Here is a 24,061-nt window from a genome sequence, read left to right as displayed (position 1 = left end):
AAGAACCACGTTAGAGATTTAGAAAATAGCCAAAACTTAATAATTTTAAGATAAGTACTTTCTTTGTCATAATATAGGAGGCTAGAACTGCAATATATTTACTTAAGGAAAAGAAAAATTAGGATAGATACAAAGAAGAGGAAAGATATGTGCAAATTCTGCTAATTGACTGGAAAACAAGAGTCAGTGGAGACTGCATTAAAATACCTAATTTAAAGCAATCTGCCTGCCTGGGATACATGACTTTTTCTCTTCTCAGGCTCACATACTTTGCACTAACATTTTAAAAGGTTATGTTCAGAGTGAAGAACAATCCCCATAGTTTACCAAATACTAGAAATATTTCTTCTGGTCATGTTGGTACTGATAGGAGTTTAGATCACAGGTGCTATTGTTATTTTACTATCGGTAGTTTTATTAAAAAACAGTTTGTCAGGACTGGGAATTTAGCTCAGTGGTGCCGCCACCTAGTTTGATCCCTGGTTCAAAAAAAAAAAACCAGTTTATCTAAGGTTAGGTCAAGCGGTCCTATCTGAATCCCATCCCAGCCTCATTAATTCACAGGTGTTCTTGTTAAATCTGTTAAAATGTTGATGTTGTTTTAGAAATAAGTATTTTAAATAAAATACATAGATGGGATTAGAGGGAAATGTTATTATTGAAATACAGGTACTAGTAGAATCAACATGGTATCCTGCTCTTCCTTTCTTGGGCAGGGACCTAAGCTTTAGAGTTCCCCTGCCCCTAGTGTGCAATTCTTTGACCAAGGTGTCTTATCTGATTCCTAAATGTGCTGTGCAACCTCCAGCCCTGGGACTTACGAAAAAGTAGCTGATACTCTTCTCTTGCTTGAGATGCCCTGGTCCATTTTTTCTCCATGGCTAATGCTTCCTGTTACAATTGAACAGCCCATTTTCCCCCCTTTTGCAAGTATTTCTGACCACAAAGCCTAAGGGAGCTAAATGCCACTTCTCGACATCTTTGCTACATTCACATAAATCCTATGAGTAACTTTCTTAGCTTACTTATTACATGGAATTTTAATAGCAGGTTTTCTTAACCATCCTCTCCCATCACTTCCTGGAGGCTCTGTAAACATTTACAGAAGGGATAAAGAGAGCTGCTGCCTTTGTAGTTGAGTTTTTTTAACCCCAACCCCTCAACCCCCACCCACCACCACCACCCCACCCTCTACCATCACCCCTGTGCTTCAGCAGCAGGAAGGATAGAAGTCCTCAGATGAGGAGCACATGCCCTGCAAGGCTTGCACTAAGCTAGAGAAGAATGTGAAGAGTTTTGTGCTGATGAGGGCACGCACACACACATACACACACACACAGCCTCTGAGTAAGCAAGACCAAATGAAAGCAGGGAATAAGGTGAGATGGAATTGAGCTTTATAACCTATAACAGTTTTTCTTTTCTTTTAATGGAGTGAAATAGCATTGTACTTTATGGAATTTGCACAGATGTTATTTCATATGGTTTGCAGATATATCTTTCTGTAATCGTTATAGAGGGAGAATATTAAAATCATACATATAATACTTTGAAACCTTTTTCCCTGTACTGTACAGCAAAGGTCATTTTTATTAAACTCTTGAGTTATCTTTGAGCTACATTTTAAAGACATTGTCTTTAGTAGAGTATTATAAATGCGTAAGATGATTCAGCAGCACAGCCATGACTGGAATGACAAATGCAAATATGTTACATAGTATACCATAAATTGCACTATTTGTACTTTGCGAAGATTATCTTACCTAGTAAATTAGTTTTTCTTTGTTTATGATCAATTTGTTGGATCTAAACTAATTTTTTACCTAAAAAATTAACTAGCAAGAATATGTTGGTTTAACTTGTCTTAATAGATAACTAATTTTGTTTCTTTGTGTTTATCTAGAAAAAAGGACCTTGGCTATAGTCAGATACATCCCTGCCTATTAAAGGAAACTAAACCAGCATAGGAGGATATAGAAACTGTGTCTATTGATCCAGAATGGGAACGACAAGTGATGAGATGGTGTCCGTGGAACAGACTTCCTCTTCCTCTTCCCTAAACCCCCTGTGCTTTGAGTGTGGCCAGCAGCACTGGACCAGAGAAAACCACTTGTACAATTATCAGGATGAGGTGGATGATGACCTCGTCTGCCACATTTGCCTTCAGCCCCTGTTACAGCCATTGGACACACCCTGTGGACACACATTCTGCTACAAGTGCCTCCGAAACTTTTTACAAGAGAAAGATTTTTGTCCATTGGACCGGAAAAGACTTCACTTCAAGTTGTGTAAGAAGTCTAGCATTCTGGTTCATAAACTTCTAGACAAACTATTAGTTTTATGTCCCTTTTCTTCAGTATGTCAAGATGTGATGCAACGCTGTGATTTGGAGGCACATCTTAAAAACAGGTAAAAAATATGGAAGAAACAGGGGTAACGATTTTATAAAAAGGTTGCTCAAATGAACAAATAAAGACTTGATTAAAAAATACACCAAAGCACCAAAAAATAAATGGACAAATTGAATACAGAAGAGATGCAGTAAATAAGTTATGTGGAGTAGTATTTAACATTATGATTTATCACAAACTATAGTGATAAAGTACCATGGATTGGTTGATTGTGGTCAGTTGTAGTACTGGAGATGAAACCCAGGGCCATTGCACTGACCTACATCCTGAGCCCTTTTTATTTTTTTGCCAGCGTTTCACTAAGTTGTCCAGGTGGAATTCTCAATTTGCACACCTCTTGTCTCAGCCTTCCAAAGGCTAGAAATACAGGCCTGCACCTAGCCAAGAAAGTACTATTTTATACCCATTAATGTTTTTGCTTCTATAATATGAAACTTAAATTCAAATAGGTGACAGACTATACTGATAGACTTTTTAAAAGGTAGTTTGGCAGTTTGTTTTAAAAGCTGTACATGTACATATCCTTTTATCTAGTTTATTATCCTAAGGCAGTGGTGGCGAAACTATGCATGCTTGCCACAGCAGGCTGTTGTCTTTGAAGGTGCTAAAAGGTTCATCATCACTGTCCTGAGGAAATAATCCAAAAGATGGAAAAATTGTATATGAAGATGCTCACTTGCAACATTGTGTACAGTTTGATAAATTGATATTAAAGTAATTACTTAAAATAGGGAAAAGTTAAAAATATGATGGTACATCAACTCAATGAGATCTTATACAGTCAAAAAATGGTAATTTTGTTGGAAAAATAAACATGAAATAAGTAGCATGATTTAATTTACTAAGATCTTGTAAAGTTAGGCTAGACAGAACAAGAGGTAGGGATTGAAACATTTAGTGAGCATTTTTGTTCTGATAAGAGCTCTTCAGAAGGTTAAGTAATTCAGCTCTTTGGTAAATTTGGTTTGATTTTAGTAAAAGATTCGATCTTTCAAATTATTTAAACCTTTAGGAAGAGTTAAAGTATATCTCACCTCTAGGATTACACAAAATGTAGAAATAAATGAATTGAAATATATTGATTTTTAACTTCAGATAAGCCATTTGTGGAATACAAATCTGTGGGAGTCTGATTGCTATGAGAACAGTGTGTGGTCTTTTGTATTACATTTAGATATAAAAGTATAAGTCTGGTATGGAATGACTTGTCATTATACTCACCAAAAAAATCACAGAATTGAAAGAAATTATTATCTAACCCCATTACTTTACAATAAGGAAACTGAGTCATAAAGATTGAGAGCTGGCTTAGTGGTATAGTTACACTTAACCTTTAGTATTCTTATTTACCTTCTAATATGTTGTGCTGAATCTACCACTGGTCAAGTCATGCACTCTACTATACGATGTAGTAGTCAAAGCTTCATATACACCTAAATACACACGTTCATTCTATTTCTAGGTAGGGATAAATAAAGACGTTTCATCATACTCATTAGAAGCGACTAAGACATCAAAGAAAAAATGAGATATTAAAATGTTAGAAACATTGAGGTTTATAGAGAAACTGCATAAAATCTAAATTGTCTAAAAGTTGGGGTTAAGAAAGAGTAAGGAAGGTGGATATTTGAAAATGCATGTAATGTAGCCTTATATTTTGGGTATCTTCTGTCACCAGCAAGCTTAGAATCTGGCCATGATGTAGAGACTTTCTGGAAATGGCAGCAGATTTTAGAATATGCTCATCTGGATCAGTATAGCATATACAATTATGTACAGTAATAATAATAAATGGCTGTATTACTGCTTTATATCCTTGTAGTATTTTCATCATTTTAGAGTATACTCTTACTTATTAAAAAGAAAATACTCTAAAACCATATTCTGTGTATGCTGTGAGCAACCCATATACTCTCATGTTTGCCATCTCTCTTGATAGATCCAATAATTAAAATGGATATAAAAAAGATAAGGGAATGATAAAAGATAATAAATGGGTATAAAAAAGATAAGGGAATTACATCCTTTAATATGGATGAAAAATAGCTTAGACTTCTTATTTCTCTCAATAGAACTTATCTTTTAGAGTATAGAATTCTCTTTTTACCCTTTTATGAAGTTATGGAGTTTAGAAGAACCGAATAAAGTCTTAATTCAGTACTTACTATAAGACCAATGAGATAAATATTTCACACATTTTTAGTAATGTTCATTTAAATAACGTGTAGGAGAATTTAATGTGCAGTTGAAGGCATTATTAGTATTTTCTGTCAAGCCATTTATCAGGGTGCTGTAAAGACTTAGGAATTGCAAACCCTCCTTTCACTTACAGACTGATGAAGGCTAAGCAGTTATAGCCTTTTGAAAGTTCTATTTTTAGAGGTATGCTTATTAATATTTGGAATACTAATTTAATAATTTCCAAAGCCTCATAGGTCTAAAATGTGAAAGATGCAATGAAAAGGCAGATGATTGATAAAAATTAATTACCAAGTTTACACATAGAAAAAATTAAACAGTATGATTTTTAAACCCTCTTTGAATATATGTAGTAGCAATCTTACTTTTCCCTAGTTTCAATTAAAATATTGAAATTCCAGTAGAAGTATTTATTTTCCAGCACTCAACCCTACATAATACAATTCTTTGTACATTTGTTCAACAAATACTCATTACTTACTGTGTGCTTCATGCTGCTGTTCTACCTGTTTAAATAATCTTGGCAAGCTGGTAGCAAATTAGAATTGACTACCAGATTGTAAGTCCTTCAAGGCCAGGTCCTTCCCACTCTTTGGATTCACTTGCCCAAAGTTGACACTCACCTAATGCTTGTCACTTCAGTTGTTAACTTAGTTTGGTTATCCATTGCTAGGAAATTAGTCACCTCAGACAGTTACATAAAACAACAAGCATTTGATTCTGCTTATGGATTGTATGAGTCAGAAGTTCAGACAGCACATAGCAGGGATGGCCTGTCTCTGCTATGTATCTGGACCACTGCCCTGAATTGCTGACAGCCAAGGACCACAGCATTTGGCACTAGAGCATCTCTTTCTCAGATGGCTTATTCATGCACATGTCTGGCTTCTTTGTGGGGTGACTGGAAGCACAGGCTAATCCAGGACTTGTCAGAGGACCATACAGGTGGCCTTTCCACCATGGCAGCCTCAGACTGTTTAAAAGTTCTTACATGATGATTCAGTGTTCCAGTGAACAAGAGAGAAGCTGCATGGCCTGGTATGGTGTAGCCTTGAAGTCACACAGCATCTATTCTGCCGAAACTACTCTGTTGGAAACAGTCATAGGCCCACCCAGCCAGGGAACATCAACTTTACCTTGTGATGAGAGGAGATTAAACAGTTGCAGTCTTATATCAAACCAACACAAACTAGTAGAATGATGATGTGAGGCACAGAACATGAGCACTGGTTGTGGCATTTTTGTCCATGGTCTCACTTGTTAGAAATTGCTAAGTTTCACGTTAAATTTCACTGAAAGTTATAGAATCTGAGCGTTAGCAACAATGAGTGATTGTATACATGGCTGTCACTTGCCTTTGTCATTAAATTTTTAGGCGTCGGCAATTTCTTAGATATTGGTAGAAATGGCATATTAGCAGCAAGTGTGAAATTGCCTTCCCAATTTGAATGATTTTTTTTTTCTTTCTAGTACTGGCAGTTGAGCCTAGGCCCTTTCCACTGAGCTACATCCCCACCCCTTTTTCATTTTTATTTTGTAGTTTTATACTTGATCTTAGCCAAGAGGCCGAGAGGCGATTTTATTTTGTAGTTTTGAAACAGGGTAACTTGTGATACTCCTGCCTCAGCCTCCAAGGGTGCTGGGGTGACAGGCATGTGCCACCATATCAACTTGAATGACATTCTTTTAAAAAATTTGAGTTTGAGAAGAGCAGAGATTTTTCTCCTATAGATAAAAGTAAAATACTTACGAACGATGCATGTGTTCATTATACATTAGTAAGCAGTATCCAGTTTTAAATGGGGAAATGAAGCCCTTAAAATATTCTATATGTTGTACTGCATACACTATGTGGCAATTTTTATTATTACTTTGTGAAGTTCTGCCAAACAACATCAGTTACAGATAATTCCTCCCGCTTTCCTCTACCCCTCATCCCCAAACCACCCTCAACAATTCAACATCTAAAGATTATGGTAATTATTAATGTTAATTTTTGTTGTTGTTAAATTGTGCGTTTGTGTCCTGCTTTATGGCAAGATTTGGAATTTTTGAGAAAAACAACCATCTGATGAACCAAAAAAGTCTCAGGAAAGACTTTTCCCTAAAGATTTTCTTTTTCTATTGCCCTAACTTTCCATCAGCTATCTTCGTTTTCTATGTCCTTTGAAGGACAAACAACTTTAATCTTTATGGAATCCAGTTTATTTTGTCTTGGCTTGTGCAGTTGTCTAAGGAACCATTGACTAATCCAAGGTCACAAAAATTTACACCTATATTTTCTTCTAAGAATTTTATAGTTTTACTTCCTGTGTTTAGGACTTTGATTCATTTTGAGTTAATTGTTATGGGAGAACATAATGTGTATTATTCAGTCCTTTAAATTTTATTGAGGTTTTTAAAAATGGCTTACTACATGTTTTATCTGAGTAAATGTTCCATGTGTTCTTGAGAAGAACATGTATTTTGCTATTCATAGGTAAAATGTTCTATGGATGTCTGTTACATTTGGTTGTTTTATAGTATTGTTAAAGTCTCTTTATTGTCTTTTTCTTATGTCTAGTTGTTCTATCCATTATTGAAAATGGAGTATTGAAGCCTGCATTATTGTTGAATTGTCTGTTTCTCACTTTAATGTCAATGTGTCTTAGGGCTGTTTCTTGATATGTTTGTGTTTACAATTGTTAAATCTTCTTGATGGGTTGAGCTCTTCTTCCATTATTAGAAAATGTTCTTTGTCACTAGAAAGAACTGTTTGCATTTGTGTGATATATATTTTTCCATATTTTACTTTTGGGCTTTTGGGTTATTTATGTCTTTAAATCTGAGTTATGACTCTTGTAGACAGCATACAGTATACTAGGATCATGTTTTGTTTTTTAACCCATTCTGCCAATCAGTGTCCTTTAATCTATGTAATTTATTGTAATTATTGATAAGATAGGATTTATGTCTTCCATTTTGCTGTTTCTATATGTTATTTCCTTTTGTTTCTTTAATCCTCTTCTTGCTTTTGTGTTAGATATTTTTTAATATGCCATTTTCATTCCCTTATCTTTTTTTAATAATTACTTTCTTAGAGGTGATCGTGAGACTGCAATTAACATCCTAATTTATAAGAGCCTGGGTTAATTTTACTAGTGTATTAGGATTCTCCAGAGAAACAGAACCAATACAGAATTTATTATGAGGAATTGGCTCACAAGATTATGGAGGCTAAAAAGTCCCACAATATGTTGTCTGCAAGCTGGAGACTTAGGAAAGTCAGTGGTGTAATTGAGTTTGATTATAAAGGTCTGAGAATCAGAAAAATCAATAAAATAAATCCCAGTCATAGGCTGGGAGAAGTTAAGATGAGATGTTCCCACTGGAGCACTGAGGCAGGGAAAAGATGGAGTCTCTTCCTTCTGCCTTTTATTCTCTTCAGGCCCCCAATGGATGGAGTGATGCTTAACCACATTGGAGAGGACACTCTACCTTGTAGTTACCTGAGTCCACTGAGTCATTGCCACTCACATCTAGAAACACTCTCACACATACCCAGAAACAGTGTCAATCTGGACACCCTCCCCATGTCCTACTCATGTTGACACAAAAAATTACCCATCACATACAAAAGCTTTAGATGTACAGTAATGCAGTACATAAATTTTGGTTAACAACAGACTGCCTGTATAGCAGTGTAACTGAAAAATTACTATTGCCTAGTGACATAGCTGCCGTAATGTCATAGTGTCACACTGATTACCATGTGGTTGGTGATGCCGGTGTAAACATCACCAAACTACATTGCCAGTCTTACATAGAAGTATAGGATATACAATTATGTACAGTACATAATAATAAATGGCTGTATTACTGCTTTATATCCTTGTAGTATTTTCATCATTTTAGAGTATACTCTTACTTATTAAAAAGAAAATTTACTCTAAAACCGTATTCTGTGTATGCTATCAGCAACCCATATACTATCTCTTGTTTGCCATGTCTCTTGATAGATCCAGAAGCCACCTTGGGTAACTGGCCTGCACCACCTGGGGTTGTGTGATGTTTGCATAATGATAAAACCACTTAATGGTACATTCTTCAAACATTTCTCGCTTGTTAAGTGGCAGATGATTGTATGTACTTCAGTTCTCTCCCCCTTTTCCACACTGTTACTGTTGTATTATACATCTTTATTTATTATATGTATTATATATATATTTATTATATGTATTATACATCTTTATTATATGCCCATTGACAAAGGATTGTAATTGTTGCTTTTTGTCAGTGGTGGCAAACCTATGGCACACGTGCTGCATCAGACCATTAGTTAGCATTGAAAGCTCTAAATGGTTCATCATTGCTGCTTTATATACTTGTCTTTTAAATCAGGTAGGAAAAAGTTGCAAACAAAAGGAAATACTTTTATGCTGTCTTTTTATAGTTATCCACCTTTGTTGTGTTCTTTATTTCTTTACATGGATTCAGGTTACTGTGTAGTGTCCCTTTACATCAGCCTAAAGGACCTCTTTTAATTTCTTTAGGGCAAGTCTTTTGGCAACAAGGTCTTTGTAATGTCTTAATTTCACCCTTACTTTTGGGGTATAATTCTACTGGATATAGACATTTTGGTTATTGTCTCTCTTGCTCTACTTTCAAAAAAAATGTTTAATATTAGAATTTTGATTATGTCATTCATTGACATCTAACTTATATAGTTTCTAAAGAGAAATCAGTAGGCTCTTACTGAGGGTCTTTTTCATCTGTGGAATTGTTTTTTCTCTTGCTGTTTTCAAGATTCTTTTTTGGGGGGGTTGGTTTTTTGGGGGATTTTTGTTGTTTTGGTTCGTTTTGTTTTTGTTTTTTGTTTGTTTGTTTGAGACAGGGTCTCACTATATAGATATAGACCAGGCTGGCCATGAACTTGCTGTGTAGCCCAGCCTGTCTCAAACTCCCTGCAGTCCTTCTGCCCTCAGCCTCCAGTACTGGAATTACAGACATATGGCTCCATGCCTGGCTCAAAGAATCTTTGTCTTTGTCTCATGAATTAGATCATGGTGTGTCTAGGTGTGGATCCTGCTACTGGCTTTCCCATATGGAGTTTGTTAAGCCTCTTGTATGTGTTGATGAATATTTTTCATCAAATTTGGTAGTTTTTCCCAATGTTTCTTCAAATATTCTTTCTGTTCCTTTCCCTTCTTATGAGACTCATGGTAGGTAGGAAGATAGCTGGCCAGATGGAGGATCAGTACTCTTGATGGTGTCTCACAGGACCCTGAGGTTCTTTTTCTTCTACTTCTTAATTTTTCTGTTCCTAGGACTGGACAATTTAAATTAATTTATCTTCAAATTTGTTCATTCTTCTTGTTCAAATCTGTTTTTTAACTTCTCTAGTGAATTTTTCATTCACTGTACTTTTTACACTAGAATTTCCATTTAGTTCTTTATTATTGCTTATATTTCTTTATTGATACTTTCTTTTTGGTGAAACATAGTCTTATATTTTGCTTTAGATCTTGAACATATCCAAAATTGCCGATTTGAGTCATTGTCTGATAAATCCAGTGTCTCTGCTTTTTCAGGACAGTCTGTTGATTACTTGGATATGGCCCACACTTGGTTTTTTGCATGTCTTTTAATTTTGTATTGAACCCTGGAGATTTTAGATAATAGACCTAGCAACTCTGGAAATTACCTTCTTTCCTTCTACAACATTTATTGTCGCTTTGTCATTATTGTTTGCTGAGTGACTTTTTGAACTAATTCTATAAAATCTTAGCTCATTGCTAAGCTAATGATTGAACAGAGGATTCCTTTAATCCCTGGAACCAATATATCTCCCAGTCTTCCCCGGGGGCTCTGTGTATGCAATGGGACAACCATACCTTCAGCACTCAGAACAGTAAACAGCTCTGCCTTGGCCTTCATCTCCTGCCTTCACAGAGCTTCAGCATCAGCCAGAAGAGAAAATGCAGGGCTTTCCTATAGGCCTTTCCTGTGTGGGACTTCTGTGAACCTTTGTGGACATTTCATTCCCTAGCTTTTCTTAAATTTTTGGTTAGCCTTTTGTTTGTCTTCCCCAGGCAGCTACAATCTTAACTCCCTATTTATGTTTTTGTTTGTTTGTTTCTTTTGTCAGTAGATACCCCTCAGTAAAAATGCTGACTTACAGTAGGCTGTAAGTCAGGTCGGGCAGAGACAGCCTTGCATGTGGAGTCTTCAGGGAACCAAATGAAACATCATTGAATGTTGACAGTGCTCTGACCATATGGATTTGAAGGTGCTTTAATCTACTTCTCTAGTGGCTGGAAGATTCCTGGCTTTCAGTACCTGCTTTTCCATGGCTCTGGGCAATTGTGATAGCAAGTAGGGAATGCCCAAATGCCACAAACCTCTGTGTTCATCCTGAGAACCAGCCATCTCTTTAACCATTTACCAATCCAGTTATTTATACACAGGATGACCAAAAATTGCATTTTTTATTAATTTTTATAAGATAATAGGAAATGTAAAAACAATTTTATCAAATGTATTCAATGTAAAAATAGACTAATTGCAATGACATCTGCCTGAGCAATGCTTGAGATAGTCAGTACCTAAATAAACGCGCTGCCCAAGTGATGCTCAGGCTAAACTATTGTGGTTAAATACATACTCTCAACTGCTATAATCCTTTGACTAATTTCTAGAGTTCAGAAACAGTTTTGGTAATTTCTTCTCATCTTTACATGGCTTGTATTTTGGAGAGGCTGATCAGAAATCTTCAATGTGCCATTTTTGTTGACATCAAATGAATTGATTTTTGTGTAGTTTACTCCGTAACTATTTTTATCACTCTTCTTGACTCTTGGATGCTCATATTCTTTCAGTTCCGTGAAGTCCCTGGCACGTGGTGTTTAGCATGTATCATTTTATTTATATCTACAATGTTCTTGCCACTGCTACCACCAATATTTCTCTTACTAACATAGTGTGTTCTGTTATACCATATGTGTCCTAATGTGAATTAGGTCATATGCATTTGTTACCAGGGACGTTGCTATAGCATAAATCATCTTAGCTCATATGTACATTTTTTCCATAAAAGAGGCTAAAATAATGGGAATAGATACATAGCCTTCAGCAGGAAAGGTAAATCCTTCCGCTTGGCCTTTGGTTACTGCATGAGCCCTTTGGTTTTATTTTAAGAAAAGTTTAAAAACATGCCTTCATCGAGAGATCCCTCCGTGGGGAAGGGAAGCCTTAGCCTGTGGCAGATTTCACTGCCTCGGCAGCCTCAGAGCTCCATTTGCACCTGCGTGGTCTCCATACATGCCTATTCCGATCCAATTAAATGTTAAAGGCATTTCTATTTTCTTGTTTCATTTGTTTTTAATATCCATATGCTTGTCTGCTACACTGAGTTACCTATTTAAACCAAGTTGCCTCTTCCAGTGCCAGTTACAGCTTGTGTTACTACTAAGTGTTCCCTTTCCAAAGATGCATAGAATTTAGATTTTATTTGTTTAATGATCCCTATGGCCCTTCTAGCTCTAATATTATATGATTGTGTTTGTAGGTACAAGTCTGTAGAACAAATCCAATTTATGTTTTTGTAAGGCTTAAGAAAAACAAAATTCCACATCAGTGAATTTAGTATGGTAGAAAAGAAAAGGACACAAACCTTTGAAATCTGACCAGAGTTTGTATGAATTTGGGCTATGCAGTTAAATAGTTGCATGTATTGGCCTAGTTAGTTAAGCCTCAGAGATTCTCATTTGTAAAATGAACTTAATAAAATGATTGTGAGGATACCATGAAATGATATATAGAGAGGCCACCTCACAATGACTGGCACTGAATATGCACCCCACAGATACTGGTTTTTGGTGTTTGTTTGTTTGTGTTTGTTTTGTTTTTTCCTTTCACTTCCAAGTGTTACAGACTTGCAGGATCACAGCTCTGAGCTGTGTTGGTCATGACCTTTCCTCTGGGCAAGCCTGGCCACGTCTACTCATTCCCTAACAGTTTTTTTCATAGCTTTATTACTCTGTATGTCACATATTGTAAAACTCACATATTTAAAGTGTACAGTTCAGTGACTTTTAGTATAATGACAGAATTTTATAACATCATCACAATCTAATTTAGAACATTTCAACCCAATGTAAAGAATGCCCATTAGCAGCCATTCCCCATGCCCTCATGCTCAGATTGTTGAATGTGCTGTCCTAACCCTCTTTTTCCCTTAAGTCTTATACTTTTTAGTCTTTAGTTTTTATAGAATGTATATGTTATATTGACACAGATGTTTGTATAATAATCTGGACTTTGCCCCATCCACAGAAAGCACTTTTTTTCCAAGCCACTGTGACCTATGTGAATCAGCTTTCCCTTACTGTAACAAAATACCTTAAAAGGAGAAAAGGTTTATTTTGGTTCATGGTTTCAAAGGTATTGCTCCATGGTTGCTTGTCCCTGTGGTTTGGGGCCTATAGTTGACACAGCGTGTAATGCCAGAAACCTGTTGTCACGGCCCTCTCACTTCAGAAGAAGCAGAGAGATGGGAAGTCTCTCCATTCTCAATATCCTCTTCAGGGGCATGGCCCAGTGATCTAACTCCCTTCCACTAGGCCTCCCCTTTAAGGTTCCACTACCTCCAGTAGAACCACAGTCTGAAGACCAAACCTTTAACACATGGGTCTGTGGGGGGAATTTCAGATCCAAACTACAGCAACTTCTGTTTGCCAAATCAAACTGGAATTTCTTAGTTCGTATCTTATTTGTTCCTTCTTTAGAAATTGTCTTATTGGCTACTTTGTTGATATTCCTATCTCCCTTGGTTAAGTTTGAAGTCTTTCTATCAGTCTTCTTCTGCCTGGTAGTTTTATCTTGGTCTACCCATGTGGCCCCAAATATAGGTGTTACCAAAGGTTCTATCTATAGCCTTTCTCTTGTCAGTGCTGGACGAGATCACTTTTAGTATTTTTCCTGTTCATATAGGCGATTTCCTACTCTTGTTAACAATTTGCTGATCTATTGGGAATTTAAGTTTACTTGTTTTTCCACCTCTCTATCAACTTTAGGCTTTTCTTTTTAAAATATAATTTAATGTACTTAATAATGATAAGATAGGCCTGCGATTATTTAGTCAGGGAGGAGGTTAAAATTGTTAGCTGATTTCCAGATGTTCACATTGTGTTTTTTCTTTTTTTCCTGTTCTTGATTTATTTTTTTCCATTCAAGACTAGCTTTTGCCCATGTGATATTTGTGTATAAGATCATTTAGAAATGAGATCTTTATCTTTTCAGTCCCAATATTTTCATGGTCTAGTTTTTGCCTTAACGTTTTTTGTTTTTGGAGTAAAATACTGTGAAAATGAATTTCTAATTAAGCCTGCTTACTTGAAAAAAATAACATTTTCTGTTATCTAATTTTCAAAAATATTTGTCAGGCCCTGCAAGAACATTCCCTGAAGTACTACACACAGTGCAGAAAGGAAAATCAGTTGTCCCCCTTAATAAGGTGTACAGAAAATTAGAAATGAGAAAGAAAAATGAATAAAGGAATTTTAAGCAGTCCTTTCCAAGAACTTGAAGTACAAGATTTAAAGGTTCAGTTTACATGGAAAACTTATTATCTTTATAGTGGGGGTAGCTTTCAGTTTTAATTGAATTGAATTCTGTGTTTCATTTTGTTAGAAGTGCTGGATTTTTAAAAATATTGTCATTTAGTGAAGAGCTGCAACACTCAGCCTACGGTCAAGGATCACCTCCCCAAGGGTGGAGGTTGCTCTTCTTCACGAGTCCCATATCTTCCTCCTATTCCTCAAACCGGGCATTATTGGTCACTAATCCTGGGCAAGGACAAGGAGATGGCACCTGAACACCACTTCTAAGCTTTTATTTAAACATTTCATTGGTTATTAATTTAAACAAGCTTCCATCTGCTCTTTCTGTTCATTTAAATAAAAACAAGCACATTAACAGTTCTTTGTGCTTACATTTTCCAGATATACTTGGAATTTTATTCTTTAACTCACAGTGTATCTATAATGCCACTACTGCAATTCTAATTTTACAGCCTGAGAGATACATTTTTTTCTGTTGTGTCTGTCATAAATTACTTGGCCCTTTCCTATCAAGTTGTAAAGCCTCAGATATGCTAGAACCCATTAATGCATAAATATGTCACGTGGCCATGGAGAGTGAATAAGGCAGCATCGTGGCTACTTAAGGCCTAAGAACACAACCGCTCATAGGGGAAGAAGACTGGTAATTGCATTCATGAAGGAAGAAGACCGCTAATTGCCACTCCTCTGCTTGAGGCATTTCACCTGTAAAGAAGGTACCATAGTGTGATTTTCAGAATCCTTCTTTCAATACAGAGAGCTATTGGGTTGCCTTCTGGTGACTATTACACACCTGAATATGGTTTTTTGCTGAAGTATTCTTTGAGGTGTTTACCAAATCCTTGTACATACCAGTGGCTTTTGCTTTTAATTTGCTATGTAGAATGGTAAGAATTTAGTATGAGTAGAGATTAGGGTCAGAATTACATACTGCTTATACTTCTAGGTTCTTTTGGCATAGAAACCATTGCTGTTCTTATTTTGAGGTATAAGCTACGAATTCACACCCTCCCTTTTTTTCCCTTTCAAATCATCCGGAAACTATTTGATATTCTTTATAGATGTCCTGGAGCTTCTCATCAGAGAGTTGCCCTAGAGAAAAGGAAAACTAGTAAAACTCAGACGGAGATTGAGAATGAAAGTGGATCCACTGTAATAGATCCTCCAGGTACTCTGTCCCCAGAAACGGACTGTTCAGGGATGGGGACGGGCACAGTGCCTACCGAGCGGAACTCGACGTTAGCCTGTCTTCCCACCTGTCCCGAGGAGCCTGGCCTGGACAACCCTGCCTTTGAAGAGAGCGCTGGAGCCGACAGTATGTGCAGTTCACATCCTTCTTGTGTACTTCCTCTCTCTTGTTGCCTTCCTTCCCTGTAATCCTCCAGTATGTACCTTTGTTCTCTTTTTTAAAGTTACTTTATTGAGATAGCACATCATTTCACCCTCTTTTCTGTATACAGTGTGGCAGTTTGCATTTTAGAAATACAGCACAAGGCTTACTATGGAAGGAGACGGTCCTTCCCCATCCCTTTTCTGTTGTGGTCTGTGAACTAGTCATTCACATGCTTCTTACTACAGTATTGATGTGTGTATGTTTAGAAACTTATTTTGCTCTGAACATACAAAACATCAGGAGCAACAAAAACAAAAATAAGAGCTCAAATGAAGTGCTTACTCTATGTCAGATACTGTACCGATAAGCACATTTTATTAGCCAGTTAATTAAATGCTTGTAACAACTTTAGGAGCTTTTTTTTTTTTAAAGTGTAAGAATACTGAAGCTTGAGATTAAATGATCAAGCTCATACAGCCAGTAGGTGATGGGAAATGCAGTCTCTGGCTCCCTAAACATGCTTTGTAACATCATACCCCCTGGAGCCAGCCACTATTCTGTCTGCTCACCCTGCTAGGAAACAAAACCTATAGTCATAGATCTTGGCTCTACATTGGTAGTTGGCCCTAGGTATTTTTCAAAAATCATTTTCTCTTACAAACTACAAATTCTGTTAACGTATACAAATTTTTATTGCCACGAGTTTAACACTTTTCATCTCCTGAGATTTAGTTCCAGATCCACCTCTTAGGAGCTTGATATGGCTACTCTTTTAGCACCTGTGAGTGTATATAACACCATAATTACTTTCTGCTGCCTGGCATTACTTATACTTGTTTCATGATTCAGACTTTCTTTTATCATATGGGGCAAGAATAAGATGACTCTGTTAATGTTCCTCAGATCACTGACTCATCCTACTGATCTGACATATTGTGAATATTTATTAATTATTTATGTATAACCTTGGATTTTTTTTTTTTCCTAGACAAGATCTCACTAGATAATCTGGGCTGGCCATGAACTTATTATATAATTTAGGCTGGCTTCAAATTCATGATCCTTCTGCCTCTGCCTACCAGGTGTTAGGATTGCAACATGCCTGGAGCCACCATGCCAAACTAGATAATTTTAACATAGTATTTTAGTTTGTTTTTGTCATTCTACTTCTTGCCCAGTGGTGTTGTTTAGTTATTAATCATCTACATGTTAACCTGAGATGTCTTATTTACCCAGAGAGACTCAGAATATAAAACCTTCTTTCTCTATCTGTTCTTCCTCTCCCATTTTTAACTTGGCAGCCACACAACAGCCACTTAGTTTACCAGAAGGAGAAATTACCACCATTGAAATCCACAGATCTAATCCATACATTCAGTTAGGAATTAGCATCGTGGGTGGCAATGAAACGCCACTCATTAACATTGTCATCCAGGAAGTCTACAGGGATGGGATCATCGCCAGAGATGGGAGACTCCTTGCTGGAGACCAGATTCTTCAGGTATTGGTTTTAATTATTTTGCCTGTTAAGTTGTGCTTTGTTCATTTAAGTTTAAAACTTAGAAATTTGAGATAGTATGGAATGAGTTATATAAAACTTAGTTTTGATGTTTTTATATGCAGAACAGAATAGAATTTATCTGTGATTTCTTCCGTTTCACCATATTCCTGGAATGCAAATTTCCCTTACTTTGCAGTCCCACCTGTGACTGGAAACACAGTGCTGGGTTCCCTGGGCTTGCGAGACTCTTCCTGGGTTTTATTCCATGATGGGCTTTTCCAAGTGACATTTACTCTGGCTGAAATTTCTGCCATGGGTTTTATTCCACACTTAGTTTTCCCGTTCATTTCTTAGCATCATGTCTGATTTATCCTTCTGTATACTACTAGGTTACTAAAATCTAGAAAAAAACAGAACCACACAGGACTAGTTATTGATATTTTCTCCCCTTGGTACTAGGGATTGAACCTGGGCCCAGCACATGCTAGATGCTCCACTCAGCTATATCCCCAGCCCAAGTTGTTTATAGAGACTATGAGATAGAGATCAGAAATCTTAACAACCATCTCTCAACATCTCCCCAGTGTTCCATTGGCATTCTAATGCTGCACTTTTGTTGTTTTTTTTTTTTTGTACCGGGGATTGAACTCGGGACCTTGTGCTTGTGAGGCAGGCACCAGAACCACTGAGCCACTGCTGCACTTTCAGTAACCCCTCATACCACCCTTTCTGTTCCTTCCAGAAGAAACGTATTCTTAAAGAAAAAAAAGTTTGTGGGACAAGGTATTCTATTAAGGACTTAGGGATTGAGGGATGGAAGGATGGAGATGTTAAGAATTCTACTATAGGACTAGAGTTTATGTGAAAACTGGCCTGGACATTTGAATCAGTATAATTATAGTTGAAGTTCTAACAATGGATAACTTCTACGAGAGAGAAGTAGTAGTCAAGAGCAAGAAAAAAGGTTTTCTAGCAAGCTAAACATGAAGACTCTTCCTTTAATTTGTTTTTTAGTCCTTCACTATGATCTGCTGATAGCCTTATTTCCATTTTTCCTGTCACCTTACTAGTCTAGGCCTTCATTATATCATATCTGATTTAGTAGAATACTCCATGAAGTATCCCAGCCTCCCAGTTCTCCCTGATCTGATGTGATTACTGCCAAGTTAATATAGCTGTCACCTGCTTTCCTTGCAAAGATTCGGCTCCAGCATTGGCTTCAGACTAATAGTCAAGGTCCCGGTGCTTTGTGCTCCCTTATGCAACCTGTCTTAACACTTTCTTTGGTGTTTCACATACTGGTTTGTTCATTTCTTATGGTGTTCTAGGCACTGTACTACTTGCTAGGGATACACTTAAAAGCAAAATATTATCTTGTCTTCATAGAATGTACAGTCTAGTGGGAACACAACAATTTTCTTGCTTCCATGTGGATGGCTCGTTTCCACATTTCAGTCTGTCTTTGTCTTGTGTTCCAAGTTTGACCACCTTTACCCGGAAAGCTTAGTTCATCCATTCATGCCCACATGGATCCCTCCTCACCCTGATTACTGATAACATTCGTTGCTTTTAGCACATAATCAATTATAGTAAACTATTTAAACATTTTACCCAAATGTGTACAATCTTTCTCTGGTAATTATAACAACCCTGATGTTGTGGATTATGATACAGATTTCTCATAGCATTCAGTAGCGCTCAAGAAATACTTGATATGGATTTGGTTGTGACATCCTGTTGGGAATAGCTATCTCCTTTATTAAAGCAAAACATGGAACCTCTAGGAGTTTTAGTCCTTGAACTCTTCCGATTTGGGAGTGAGGTGGGAGACAGGCCACTGGGGCAGCTGGGATTGACCTTTCCATTGGTAGTTCCTGGGTATAGCTCCCATGCCACTTGTATGCTGCCAGTGATGGTATATTATTTCCACACTAGCATGTATGACCCAAACGTTTTCTTCATTGCCCCTGGCATGACTGAGACAGAATGAACTTTGAAGCAGTATTTTGTTTGGTTTTGTTACGTTATGTTATCAGATATTAAGAGGAAATAGAGGAATGCAGAAAGCAAAGCTAACCCAGCTTATGTAAAATCAAATTTCTGTATCCTAGCTGTGTGAGGCTGGCACAAATTTGAGGAGGCTTTACCTGCCCTCCTAATTTCCTAGCTCCTGGTCCCATTTTGCATGGTGGGAGAGAATCTTCAGCTAGTTTCCTGAGTGCACCCTCCCACACCTCCCGACACTTTGGTGGTCAAGGCAGGAGAACAAGAGAACCCTTTTGGCAGCCTACATAGTATTTTGTCTTTTCCCCACTTTTAGCCTTTTACCCATAATTTAAGTGTACACTTATTTTTGTTTGTTACTACTGGCAATATGCCAGCTTTGAGTATTAACCATTTTTAGACATTTCTCATTCCTTTTCTAAATTTTAAAGGTGAAAACAAAAGCTTTGTCTTCATTTATATTTTTAAAAATATCATTGAGATTGGTTTTTGTTTTGTTTACAAATATATTTCATCAGTGAGCTTTTTACTCTTGTTTTGAAGAATTGTTTAGTAATATAACTGAATCTTTATGCCTCAGATAAAATTATAATTATCCAAAATTATCAACTATTTTTGGGAACTAACCTAAGTTATAAAATCTACATTGTAGAAATTCCAGTGCATTCTTACTGCTTGTGGAGAGTTTTATACTATTAACTCCAATAAGAACAGCCCTTAATCTGGTTTAACGATATAAGCTGAGAAATAAAGTGTGACCACATAACCTAGTTAATGAATTCACAAAAGCTCTCTTCCTGTTGTGAGCACTAACTCCTGGTTGTCTTCTAGCTGGTGTGTTGGAGCCAATAAATAAAACCGCCCACTTTGCAGAGAAGTATTCACAGTCACTCAAAAGTTAAAACACTTGGAAAGATGCCTGTTTTGGCAGTTTTTACTACTTGAGTACCTTCTACTTTATATACTCTGGATAAATAATATAGTGCACTAATTTGAAAATCCCCAAGAAGCAGTAATATGGTTCACTTGCAGACCAGAGAGTTAAGCTGTGGTTTTATTTTAACCTTATGTAATTAACAGTGGGTAGCTTTGATTTCCTCACATTTTAAAAAATACAAATGTAGATATATACACCTATATATGTTACTCTGTTAAAATAGACTTTTCAAAGGAGGACCCACAGGGTCTTTTGCTATTCTTTTTTTTTTTTTTTTTTTTTTGGTACCGGGGATCAAACTCAGAACCTTGCGCTTGTGAAGCAGGCGCTGGTACCACTGAGCTAAATCCCTGGCCCTCTTTTGTTGTTCTTTAGAGATAGATTTATATCCAGCCTTTTGAGAAGTTTTGGAGGAAAAAATGCTGCTTTTATAAATTTCAATACCATTACTAAACAATACAACTTTTAGAACATTACTAAATATGAGTATTTTTAGTTTGATCAGAATCATCAAAAATTCAAGTGTTTTTGCTTTGAAAAAAAATAATAAGGTGTTGATCACGTGGGTAAAAACACATTTGGCCCAAAAATATGATGGAGTTTATCACACTAATGCTATTTTTACAAAATCAAAAAATGGTATTTTATTTGGTCTCTACTTTTCTCTGAATTTCACTGGCAACTATGCATCTGTGGAGGAACAATCTTCTTTCTGGTTGTAGGATATTTCTCAACCTACTTCACACAAAAAATATGAGGCTGGGTGTCTGCACATGGCTGGAAAATACTGCAGAATTTCAGCCAGACATTTTGTAAAGTTTGTAAAGTTTGATATGCCCAAATATAAAGAGGAAAAATTGAACCTAAAGGTAGCTAAATGGCCAGAACAATGATTTGACTTTGAGTCTAGGTCAGCCTGGTTTTCTAGGAACTACCTGGAAGTTCTAGTCTTGACCCTCTATTAATCAGCATTTCTGTCAAAGTCTTGGATAGCTACTAACTATGTACATGTTTCAAATTTGGGGGAATAACAAGTTTGTGTGTGACGGCTATGAATTTGATTGAATTCTAAAATGTCAGTAGGTCAAAATCAACACAATTCATTAGTAGTGTTCAGAATTGTCAATCCCAGAAAATAAACAAAACTTCAATAACAAAACTATCCATCTCAGATAAATAGACAATGGGGGGACCTTGCTTATCATGAATTTATATGAAAGATTCAAGGATTTCAGGTGATCACTAGCACCTAACCCAAAGCCTGTCCCATTACAGATTTGTGGTTCATCACAGACCAAGTCAGAGAACTTGAATTGTGATAAATGTTAAAAATATGCTTATGCCAGGCATGGTGGCACTTGCCTGTAATCCCATCGCTCGGGGAGTTGAGGCAGGAGGATCACCATGAGTTCAAGGCCAGCCTGGACTACATTGTGAGTTCAGGCCCAGTCTGAACTACACAGTGAGACCCTGTCAATAAATAAATAAATCACACAAGCAAGTAAGCTCACATACTAAATGAATAATTGAAGCTGGTTGTATTCTCTAAGCAATGTAACATGTCTAAAGATCAGTCACTATAATTATTTTAAGGTTGTACAGTTTAATAAGTAAATGATACATGATTATTGAATTATGCTTGGTGGAGAAGATATACATACTGTATGTTCTAAAGAAGTAGAATGAAATCATAATTATCTATTTTCAAAGTCACTCACCTAAAACAAGGTTGTGTACTTAGAATGTGCCCCTTTTCTTAAAATGTTTATTTTCTCTGGCTTAAAGTGTCTTTAATTGGAAAAGCAAATCTGTGATTGAGCAGAATTTCAGTTTCTACTAGAACTAGTATTTCATTAGCAGTTGCTCTGTGCTGATGTAGTTTGTGCTTTCTTAACGCTGGTCCTGTGAAGTAGATGGTAAACAAATTTTACAGATGAAGAAACACACTCCAAACAAGTTCTGCCTGAGGTTATCAGTTAGTAAATGGAAGAACCAAGGATTCTAATTCAAGACTATCATCAAAACTTATGATTCTAATTACTATTCTCTACTTGATTCTAGTCATTGTAAGTTAATTTTAGAAACTCTATTTTAAAATGTCTTTAGAGAGGTTTTCTTTGTGTAAGTAATGATTGTAGCATTTCCACAATGCTGGTTTCCATTAGAAGTGGCGTACAAACGCTTCTACAAATTAAGACAATAAGAGATTGCCACATATCAATCATTTTTTTGTAGGTCAACAACTATGATATCAGCAATGTGTCCCATAACTATGCTAGAGCTGTCCTTTCCCAGCCCTGCTCCATGCTGCATCTCACTGTGCTGCGGGAGAGGCGCTTTGGCAGTCGGGCTCACAACCATTCTGACAGCAGCTCTCCACGGGAAGAGGTTTTCCATGTGATTCTTCATAAACGGGAGTCTGGTGAACAGCTTGGCATTAAGTTAGTCCGAAGGACAGATGAGCCAGGTGTTTTCATCCTTGACCTGCTGGAAGGGGGACTGGCAGCCCAGGATGGCAGGCTCTGCAGCAATGACCGGGTGCTGGCCATCAATGGGCATGACCTGAAGCATGGAACACCAGAGCTTGCCGCCCAGATCATTCAGGTAAATGCCAAAGGCTGAGCTGTAATTTCCACCCATCAGTGTTTGTTATCGTTGGCACGTAATGTCAGAATTCATGGGACATTTGACATTCATTGGAAAATCAGACATAGCTGCTTAAGTTCTTTAAAAGCCACACTATAACTTCCTTATAGATGAGATTTTTTTCTGAAAACTATATCCCTGTGGACTTTGGGGCCAGCTGTTAATACAGTGCCAGATCTACTATTTAACATTCATTTCTTACTTGATCTCTGGGCTCCACCTAGTAAGGCAGATATAAATAGCGGTGTCCACCTTCAACAAGGAGGAAAGTGAGGCTCAGAGGAACTGTGGTTGCTAGAATTGTGAGTAACTGAGACTCCCTTCAGGAGCCACATAAGTAGAGAAAAAAATTGATTTGTTACGAATAACTTGTCTCCGCCAAGTACTTACAGTCCCAGCTGCTCAGGAAACAGGGGGAAATCTCTTAAGTCCAAGAGTTCAAGACCAGCCTTGGCAACACAAAGAGACCCCATCTTTACAAAAAAGATTTTAAGGAATTCAAAGTGGTTTGAGTTTTTTTTGGTACCAGGGATCGAACTCAGGTCCTTGCGCTTGCACAGCAGGCGGCGAAACCACTGAGCTAAATCCTCGGCCCGGAATTCAAAAAGTGTTTGAAGCACATCATAAAATTGGTCCTACAGTATTTCTGTGAAGGGAAGATGGTCATTATTGAAAGAAGGTATGTTTTCAGGAAGAGCATGAAAACAATTGGAAGATCATCCAGAGCAGATCCACTGGTTCTGCAGTGTGCCATGGCAGTTAATGATGGGGGCATACTCTACAGGAATAATAGTGAAGCTGAGAGATATTTCTCTTAAAGTAAGCGCAACAAAATATTATAAAGGAAGCCAGGCATTAATATAATTGAGCATCAGGTTGCTAAAATGTGTTTACAACATAGAATCAAATAAGAGTGAAAATTTAAGACTAAATACAAGTCTCAACTCCTTTTATTGCACTGAGGGGAGATTCAGATATTGGTCTCATTTTATAGACTTGAGGTTTAAAGAAATTGGGTGCCTTAAAATTCTATGAAATTGAAAGCAACTGTTAGAACCCATTCCTGTGGATGTCAGCCAGCTGCTACACTGTTAAAAACCAGTTCTCCTAGTAAGAGTGGAGGTTGGTGGGAGGGAAAACGGGGAAGGGGTAATGGGATTTGACTGAAGAAGTAGAAGAGTCAAGTGCACTTCATGGAGGGAGACGATCAGTAAGATTCCCAGAGTCTTCACTGAATTTTTAACCAAAATGTGGAAAGTGTAGCAGGTAGAAATTAAATTTTCTCTAATAATATTTTATATTTAGATTTTTATAATTACTTCATATTTTATAATATAATTTTTCCTAAACAGAAAACTAAAGTTGTTGAATTTAAGATTTTTTTTTTCACAAAAATTAAAAGTCTTACTGTTTTTGGATTATAAAAAATAT

General features: G+C 36.9%; 1 protein-coding gene across 3 annotated transcripts in view; it reads left to right on the top strand.

The window, feature by feature from the left end:
- Positions 1 to 24,061, top strand: part of Lnx2 (ligand of numb-protein X 2) — an 87,198-nt gene that overhangs the window by 48,279 nt on the left and 14,858 nt on the right. For all 3 annotated transcript variants that reach the window (XM_087199432.1, XM_087199431.1, XM_004854811.4), the window contains 4 exons: positions 1,904 to 2,409; positions 15,271 to 15,524; positions 16,844 to 17,043; positions 22,220 to 22,588. In XM_087199432.1, coding sequence (XP_087055558.1) covers positions 2,000 to 2,409; positions 15,271 to 15,524; positions 16,844 to 17,043; positions 22,220 to 22,588 — 1,233 coding nt within the window. In that variant the 5' untranslated portion in view covers positions 1,904 to 1,999. The remainder of the gene's footprint in view (positions 1 to 1,903; positions 2,410 to 15,270; positions 15,525 to 16,843; positions 17,044 to 22,219; positions 22,589 to 24,061) is intronic.

The sequence above is a fragment of the Heterocephalus glaber genome, unplaced genomic scaffold, assembly GCF_053883595.1.
Source record: "Heterocephalus glaber isolate CG9 unplaced genomic scaffold, H.glaber_assembly_v1.0 deba00001719, whole genome shotgun sequence".
NCBI classification, from domain to species: Eukaryota; Metazoa; Chordata; class Mammalia; order Rodentia; family Bathyergidae; genus Heterocephalus; species Heterocephalus glaber.
This window is presented reverse-complemented; position numbering and strand designations above follow the sequence as displayed.